Source organism: Candida theae (assembly GCF_024610275.1).
Source record: "Candida theae strain CBS 12239 chromosome Unknown scaffold61, whole genome shotgun sequence".
Taxonomy (NCBI): domain Eukaryota; kingdom Fungi; phylum Ascomycota; class Pichiomycetes; order Serinales; family Debaryomycetaceae; genus Lodderomyces; species Lodderomyces theae.
Window position 1 is genome coordinate 36,478 of NW_026261472.1, and position 9,131 is coordinate 45,608.

At 41.3% G+C, this 9,131-nt stretch overlaps 4 protein-coding genes across 4 annotated transcripts; 3 read left to right on the forward strand and 1 right to left on the reverse strand. All coding sequences in view use genetic code 12, as the record gives it.

Annotated features, from left to right (window-relative positions):
• Nucleotides 1-318: 318 nt before the first annotated feature.
• Nucleotides 319-3,051, forward strand: KGF57_004302 (putative E3 ubiquitin-protein ligase; the record flags this gene model as incomplete). The annotated part of the gene is made up of 1 exon (XM_051753798.1): nt 319-3,051. The coding sequence occupies one exon, from the start codon at nt 319-321 to the stop codon at nt 3,049-3,051; it is 2,733 nt and encodes a 910-aa protein (XP_051607230.1).
• A 276-nt stretch (nt 3,052-3,327) lies between these two features.
• On the forward strand, nt 3,328-4,163 carry RIP1 (ubiquinol--cytochrome-c reductase catalytic subunit; the record flags this gene model as incomplete). Its single annotated transcript, XM_051753799.1, has 2 exons — nt 3,328-3,376; nt 3,571-4,163. 2 exons carry the CDS (start codon nt 3,328-3,330, stop codon nt 4,161-4,163), a joined length of 642 nt encoding a protein of 213 aa, XP_051607231.1.
• A 191-nt stretch (nt 4,164-4,354) lies between these two features.
• KGF57_004304 (uncharacterized protein) lies at nt 4,355-5,215 on the reverse strand (the record flags this gene model as incomplete). The annotated part of the gene is made up of 1 exon (XM_051753800.1): nt 4,355-5,215. The coding sequence occupies one exon, from the start codon at nt 5,213-5,215 to the stop codon at nt 4,355-4,357; it is 861 nt and encodes a 286-aa protein (XP_051607232.1).
• Nucleotides 5,216-5,994: 779 nt separating this feature from the next.
• On the forward strand, nt 5,995-8,925 carry KGF57_004305 (uncharacterized protein; the record flags this gene model as incomplete). Its single annotated transcript, XM_051753801.1, has 1 exon — nt 5,995-8,925. The coding sequence occupies one exon, from the start codon at nt 5,995-5,997 to the stop codon at nt 8,923-8,925; it is 2,931 nt and encodes a 976-aa protein (XP_051607233.1).
• Between the last annotated feature and the right edge of the window lie 206 nt (nt 8,926-9,131).

Here is a 9,131-nt window from a genome sequence, read left to right on the forward strand (position 1 = left end):
TTTAGTTGCACAAAGATGCACAATAAAAGGGATTGGCTTTCTTTCACAAAGCTGGAAAAAGACAAAATATGTAGGTACAGCCTTCATATCAAACAACTGAAATTTCCCGTTAATTCCCCTTTCTAACAGAATGCATTCTTCTTCATAAGCTAGAGACATATACGCCCCTTTTCTTTACATTAGACCACGTTAAAACTTTCAGTTGATGAGAACCGGTGCTTAAAAAGATATAACTATTGCCTTGCGATACTTCAGTACTCATAAACATCCCTTGCTCAAACTTGCACAGTTTGAAACAACATTACGCATTCTCCGCCTATGGCGAACGGCAACACAGAGAAAGCATCAGGAGCCTTCAAAATACCATCGTGGAGTTTGAAAGGTTTGTGGACTTCGTCTACACAGACAACTGCGCCTCCAACACCGCCAACACCGCCATCGCCGCACCCGCCGCCCAACAAATCCATTGTCAACCAGGACAGTAAGGAGAGCCATTCCGCCAAACCCAAAAATTCAAAGGAGCGTGGAACTGCCACCCTTGCTGGACTGATACCGAGCAGTCTGTATCTGCGCGATTCCCAAGTCGTTAACAAGTGCTTTTGCTGTGATACCATCTTGACTTTTCCTAACACCGCCACCAAATACAAATGCTCGATATGTCACACGACTAATTTTGTCGCACTTCGAGGTGGCGAGGATCTTGATTCACATAGTCTGCCTGGTTCAATCTCACTTCAGGACGTCAATCGTATAGCGGAAAAATGCTTTGCATATGCGTTATCAAACGAAGGCAAGGAGAAACCTTTGCGTGATATATTCCAACAATTATCAACATACTTGTACAGTGGCTTCAAATCACATAACATTCTCAACGACTCTTTCAAGAAGCAACAGGATATCCACCGGCTGCGTCGTCATACGGCTAGTATAGACTATTCGGAAATCCGGGATATGTTTGGCCTATTGAGTAAATTGCCCACAAAGAGGCCCCTTTATTCCGCATTAAAAGGTGCTAGCGACCAGTTGAAAAGAATTCTGCCGCCTTCAAGTAATGCAACGCAATACCGATGGCTTTTCATACTACTAGAAATTCCTGTTTTGTCCCATGCGTTAGTGCCCCATCAACAACCACATGCGCGATCAATGAGCGGTGACCATGATGTAAAGACATTGTGCTATGATATTTTGAAGCGGAGTTTGGGAGTACTTTCTTGCATTGACGATTCAAAAGTTATCAACTATTTTACATCCTGGATCTCGCATTATAATCATGACCAGTTCATCCATGAAGTGGACCTTATCAATCTTTACATTACATTTCAGTTGAAAAAATATTTCTATTTGGCAAACAACCCTCATATAAAGCTACTGCTGACTTCCTCACCCAATATCCAGGAACCTGATGACTTGGAGTATTTTCAGAGTGCAAATTTGAAAGATCACATTGAATCTGGGCCTACCTCGCAAGACTTGCCTGGTTTTCACCAGGTACCATCTCCACAGCATTTCAACGAATCGAACGGCAATAACAAATCCAAGAACGGCAAAGACTCAAAAATCAGGGTGCAACAATATGGCAATGATTGGAGGATAGTCTCAGCACTGAAGGTACTTTCGTTGTTCTTGCGGGCAAATAAGATGAGAGACGACAAAATTCCAATTTCAGTATTTTACAACTCACTTGTGGACTATGTCAATATCAAGTTGGATTTTGACTCTTGGCAAAGTCAAAAGAAGTTGCATACAGCACATAATTGTAAAGAACCAGAGCTCAAAGCTATCATTGGGTACATCCATGGCACAAGTGTCAATAGTAGCTTATTCGACGATGCCTTGCTATACATTTGCCAATACCCCTTTCTCATTTCGTTGGGAAGCAAAATTTCAGTGTTGGAGTATGAGGCACGCAGACAAATGGAGCGTAAAGCTGAAGAAGCTTTTATTAACTCCTTGGATAAAAGGGTTGTGATAGACGTGTATTTAAGAATAAAGGTTAGAAGGGATCACATTGTCCAGGACTCTATGAAGGCGATTAAGCTGAATTTAACCAACTTGAAAAAGAGTTTGAAAGTGCAATTCATCAATGAGCCTGGGGTAGATGCCGGTGGTCTCCGTAAAGAATGGTTTATTCTACTTACTAAAGAAATTTTCCATCCTCAAGCTGGATTGTTTCATAATGTGGAGGATTCCAATTTGTTGTGGTTCAATACGTTCCCGCTAGAGGATCCAGAAATGTACTTTTTATTTGGAGCAGTGTTGGGTCTTGCTATTTACAACTCCACTATTTTGGACTTACAATTTCCGGTTGCGTTGTATAAGATATTGTTGGGCAAATCGCTTCACAAGGGAGATTACAAGCAGTTGTATCCAGAGTCCTACAAAAGCCTTTCCCAATTGAAGACAATGTCCTCGCACCAGTTGAAAGAATTGGAATTGACTTTTGAAGTGACTTTGAAGGATGCTTTGGGGAAAGTCCACACAAGAGAATTGATTGTCAATGGTGCCAGTGTATCTGTTACAAAGGAAAATGTCGACGATTATATCAGCAGGTACATGAAGTTTTTTTTGAGAGAGGGCATTCAACCGCAATTGGACCCTTTCGTTGAAGGGTTTAACACCGTGATTGCGGGAAATGCCTTGTCGTTGTTCCTGGAAGAGGAGATTGAGCTTTTGTTATGTGGGAGTGATGATCACAGAATCGATGTTGATGTGTTGCAGTCCATCACAAAGTACATTGGATGGCCAACAACGAACGATGCTGCCAACTCAAACATAATCAAATGGTTTTGGGAATACCTTGCCGTTTTGGGCAACACACAACGCAAAAAGCTTCTCGTGTTTGTGACTGGCTCGGATCGAGTTCCAGCAACAGGAATACAAAATTTGCCCTTCAAAGTGAGTCTTCTTGGACACGGTTTAGACAGTGAGAGACTCCCCATAGCACACACATGTTTCAACGAATTGGCTATCTACAACTACAGTAGTAAGGCAAAGATGATTGAAAAGCTAAACAAAGCAATCAATGAGAGCTCTGGCTTTGGTATCAAGTAGATTGTGACGACAGCTCTAACTTGGAATGTAGTTCCTTTTTGCAGTAAAAAGGTGGTGCACGCTACCTGATGATATTTAAGCCAATTAAATTCCTTGGAAAAAGTATTGAATAATAAAGTATGTACGTTCCGGCATACAAGCCTCTCTCTCTCTCTTACTCTCTCTCTTCTTGTTCTGAGTACAATTTTTTTTCTTTTTTTTTCCAATAGTCAATCGCTAAGAGAGGCCTCCATTCAAAGTGAGTTAGAAGACAATCTCGATTAATAGAATATAGTCATGTCATCACTTGCAGTGAGATCATTGAAAAATGGTTTGGGTTTGAAAGGTATGTCTAAATTGGAAAAGGGATAAAGAGATGTGATGGAGTGTGACAAGAGCAATTAAGAATGGAGCAACAGGCAATGCACTCATGGTGAGCTCATAAGGGTTTCGGGTTTTCTTGCACATCCACTTAAGGAATCAAGCGTCTCTTTGGAACTTCAACCATCATCTGTACTCGTAATACTAACATACCCTTAGGCTCAATCAGAACATTATCATCGACGTCATCACAATTGTCCAACTACCAACAACCGGACTTTTCATCCTATTTGAACAACAAGAGCCCACAAGCCAGCAGAAATTTCACCTACTTCATGGTTGGTTCCATGGGATTGTTGTCTGCCGCCGGTGCCAAATCCACTGTTGAATCTTTCCTCTCGTCATTTGCTGCTTCCGCAGATGTTTTGGCTATGGCCAAAGTCGAAGTCAAATTGGGTGCCATTCCATTGGGTAAGAACGTTATTGTAAAATGGCAAGGTAAACCAGTTTTCATTAGACACAGAACTCCTGAAGAAATTGAAGAAGCAAATGAAGTTGACGTATCTAAATTGAGGGACCCACAGAAAGATTCCGACCGTGTCAAAAAGCCAGAATGGTTGGTCATGTTGGGTATCTGTACACACTTGGGTTGTGTTCCTATTGGAGAGGCTGGTGATTTTGGTGGTTGGTTCTGTCCATGTCATGGTTCCCACTACGATATCTCAGGAAGAATAAGAAAGGGACCAGCACCATTGAACTTGGAAGTGCCAGAATACAATTTCCCTGATGACGATACCTTGACTGTTGGTTAATTTATGTATAAAATAACAATAAAAAGATCTATAACAAATTGTCAAGATGGTACTCGTACGTTTGTAGAGAAGAGAAGAGGGAACCAGTCACTTCAAAAATTATCTCTATTATATCTATAAAACAAATCTATAAAGATAAAGGACTAGCACAGGCTGTAGGAAAAATGCAATGTATCAAGGCACGAAAGCTATCATACCTCAAACACTTCAATTTTGGCATTAGCATGGTTTCTTGCTGTAACTATGCAATATTCAGCTCCAAAGGACACCCCCACATATGGTCCTTGTGCTTTATTGTACCCATTCTTGGGGTTCAATTCACATTCCAAACCGTTGCAATCTTCAGGGTTGTCGCAGACAATTTTGAGACCAAAATCGGGTGTGTGCTCTTTGAAATCATCAATATGTTTTGGGTTTACGCCAATCTTGACAAAGGTGTTACCGTTTGAGTCAGTATTCATACCGGCAACATATGGAGCCCAATTTCCCACTTCTTTGTCTGCTGTACCCCAAACGCATCCTTTCTTGGTTGAAACTCCTGGTGGGTTGATGTAATAATGAGCTGCAGTACTTGCATAATAATCTGGTCCCGGAACCGCTAAAACCTGCTCGCCGCCATGCTCCACATTTGTTGGTATTAGCATAGCTTCATTCCCAGGTAACACAGTTTGGCAGAATGCAACATCCTTGGAGGCCTTGTTGACAACCGAGACTGTTCCTTCACCATCGACACAAAGCTCCCGATCTTCGAATGGTCTACTGGTAGAACCATCGCTATTGCAATACAAACCACCGTCCATTGAAGTTGGGTACTGGTACGTCTGGGCATCTGGATTCCATTGATTCATCAACTGGCCTGGCAGACAAGCATACGGGCAATACTTTCCCGGTATACAAGCCTCATCTGGGCTCATTGCCCAACCGGCATTCACTCCATCCTCATAAACAGCGACAAGCCCCTGTTTCTTGGGAAATTTGCATTTCTTGATTGGACTTGCCAATAGCATCGTGTAAACTGAAGCTAGCACAATAAATATTGAATTTAAAAACATTGTTCAACGTTGAAGTAGATAAAGTAGACGACGAAACATACATCTTGCAAAGCGCCATGTTCATCCCTTTATATGCGCTTTAGAAAAAACCTATGAATGGTTCGATTGGAAGAGAAGAAACTGTCTTCGGTTGAGCTGTTGCATAAAATAAGTAATATGATAAGTCACTTAGTTAACAGCTACAAAGAAAAAGAAAAGAAATATGATTCGATGATATGGCATGGTTGCAAAAGAAGAGCAAAAAAAAAGAAAAAAAAAAAAAAAAAGAAAACCAATCAGATGAAAAGTGGTTTACCCACAATATGCAGAACCGCCCTGCAGAAACTTGCATTTATCGGGTCCCATGAATGCCAAGTGCGGTTCACGTGGTATTTAACAGAAAAAAGAAACTACGGCGGGCAGTTCTATGGAATGTAACGCCATTCAATTGTTTTGGTATGATTTCAAACTATCACTCAATTCGATATTTCCAGGATTTGAATGCAAAATTTTCAATTAAAAAAAAAAGCTTGATGACAAACATTATCAGTTGTTGTTGTTTACAATGTGATATGGACTCCCTTTGATCCCAACAAGTCAACTGCATATCCGTAGTAGTATCACCATTTCTAGTAAAGTAGGATATTCCAGATTTTACATCATTTTCCTAAGTGTCGCAATTCATTGTCGCGTTTGATCTGATGTCGCGTTCTGAAGCGGCACTCTATGCAGCGCTAATCATCGAGCTACGCAAGAGAGTATATCCAACGCAGAACCTCAATCTTTGGCTCCTCAAGGTTATGGCTTCAATCACTAGAGCAGCTAATTGGGACAACGTATTTGAGCAGCAATTTATTGCAATACCGCCTGCTGCCGATGAAGTTGTGTTGTACCAGACAAGTCATGAAGACTCCAACATTGAATCCAATACAATTGTCCCCATCAAGTCAATGGGTGGGTTTGACAACATCCAATGCTCTAGCTACTTAACTACCAGACCAGGAATGATTGGCGTCGGATCCATTAATGGAAATATATCGATATTTGATATCAATACATCGTCGCCGCCAGTGTTGCATTTACATCCAAAACAAACTAGACCTTGTAACACGATTTCGTTCAACAATTCGAATTTGATAGTAGCTGGATTTGATAAGGGGAGACAAGACAACTCATTACAGATTTGGGATATACATGATTATTCAAAGACTGGCGGTGGTGCAGCCAATGAGAAGACATCACATGGCTCGCTTCTGTCCTACATCCCCAACGAGGCGGTATTATCAACCGTATTCTTTTCTGAAACCAACGTTCTTTGTGGCTCCTATAAGTTCTTGAGAGAAGTTGATACTAGAGCGGACCAGCCTATTTATCAAATTGCCACAAAATGTACTTCGGGGTTGATGGTGGACCCATTCCAACCGCATTTATTCCAATCGTACAGCGAAGACGGGACCTTGTTTATCTGGGACAGAAGAAAACTTACAAGCAACAACCGAAAATCAAAATCATCCAGCAATGTGCTCGTTGAGAACCCAATACTACAATTCAACAAGCTATTGAGTGGGCCGTCATTTAGAAAGAATCTCCGTCCTTGTGTGAGATATTCAGCGGTTCGCAAAGGAGAGTTCTCAGCAATATTCAATGGTGATCTCATACGAAGATGGCATACAGGTGTTGTTCCCCCCAAAAAAGTGATCCCAAGTAAATCAGTCGAATCTGCAACCTTACAGAGTCTCGTCCAACAATCCTCTGTGTTGTACAAATCTAATGAAGAATCGTTGTTTGTGTCCATGGTTCTTGACAACAAAACAGACTATGAAAAGGTTGTGTCTTTTGACTACTCTCCAGATATTTTGTCCCGCACTTCGACAAACTTTGTATGCATGAGACAATCAGGTTCCGTATTCAGAATGCCGGTTGTTGAGTCAATTGAGGCGTTCGATTTTAATCCCTACAATGAGTTTTCAATAGCTGGTCCTGAAGGGACAACAACCAATTTCCTCACACCCGAAGATGCTTTTTTAAATATCGATAACGATGATGGCGGACGAAGACGAACTCATCATCACTCAAAGCTTGCAGATTTGTCGATTGACGAGAATTTCAGAGATGACACCTCCTCTATAACAAACGAAGATGCCAGCGTCGAGGATCAAGCCATGTTGTCAAGTGAAAAGCGCTTTTCAAACGATGAACCCAAATCTGAGCGTGATTTTGATACTTATTTGGATACCAACTCGATAAACTTGAATGACATTTGCGTTGTGATTAGAAAGCGGGCTAACATGGGCTACGGGGTTCTCCCTGATACGAACATAAAGATATTAGAGGCTTTGGATCCCAATGACAATCAACTAGCTCTAAGACATGTTTGGAAGTGGCTTAGTTTGGCGAAAAAATCGTTGGATAAGGGAACAATGATCTCAGAAGGTATCGACTTAGGGTACCAAGGTGTTCAAGGTATTTGGAACGGGGTTGACGCCTTGAATGATCAAAACCGGGTTATCTCAGCCAGAGATGAAATAACCGAAGCGTGGTTCTCACAAGCTGTAAAGTCAATTATTTCTTCCAAGGGCAAAAAGTTTGTTGGAATCAATATACCTGAGGACAGTGAGAAAAAAGTACAGCGAAAATTGTGTTTGATTGTTTCTGGTTGGTATCTAACGGGGAGCGAATTTGACGAGAAGTTGCTGCAATTGGTTGCAATGGGCATGGTGTCAAAGGCTGCTGGATGGGCAGTTTTCCATGGTAACGTGAACAAGGCAATTGAAATCTTAAGCAATTCCAAACGGGAGAGATTGCGGTTAATGGCCACAGCCATTGCTGGCTACTTGGCATACAAGAATACACACACAAACAGTCCGTGGAAGGACCAATGCCGTAAAATGGCATCAGAGTTGGATGACCCGTACTTGAGAGCAATTTTCGCATTCATTGCCGATGATGACTGGTGGGATGTCTTGGACGAACATTCTCTTCCCTTGAGAGAGCGTATTGGAGTTGCAGTTCGATTTCTACCAGATAGAGACTTGACTGTTTATTTGAATAGAATTGGTGATTCAGTTGTTCAAAGGGGAGAGCTTGAGGGATTGATCTTGACGGGAATCACACCAAGGGGAATAGATTTATTGCAAAGTTTTGTTGACAGAACCAGTGACGTTCAAACTGCAGCATTGCTTTCAGCGTTTGCGTGTCCAAGATATTTCGCGGATGTTAGAGTCAGACATTGGATCGATTGTTACAGGAACCTTTTGAACAGCTGGGGCATGTTCAACGTCAGGGCGAAACTAGATGTGTCTCGGACAAAGTTGTCAAAGGCATTTGATGGGGAAAAGAGAATCAAGGCATCACCTAAGCAGGTGTATCTTCAATGCAGTCGTTGCAATAAGAATATGTCCAAAGCACATTACAATGCGAACAGCCAAAACTTGATGAAGCAGTTTTCCAAGTCAGGGATGAAAAAGAATAGTTTGTTGAATTCGTGTCCTCATTGTGGTGCACCTCTACCTAGATGCTCGATATGTATGTTGTCGCTTGGGACAGAAGCTCCATCAGATAATGAAACATTGGGCTCAAGAAATGAAGAGATTGACAATAAATTCAGGAACTGGTTCAGCTTTTGTTTGAGTTGCAACCACTGCTACCATGCCCATCATGCTGAAGAATGGTTTTCCACCCATGGTATCTGTCCAGTGCCTGATTGTGATTGTCAGTGTAACAGTAAGTAAAAAGGTGTATATGTTCCTCTACTAAAAGAAAACAAACAATACCAGATTTCCATCAAGACAGGCGGTTCATGAATGTTGAAAATAAATTAAATATACTTCCACAGCTACCATCTAGGTTACAATAGGTAGCACATTCACAACACAAGCGAAGAATTCTTTTTTTTTTTTTTTTTTTTTTTTTTTTTTTTTTTTTTTTTTTTTTTTTT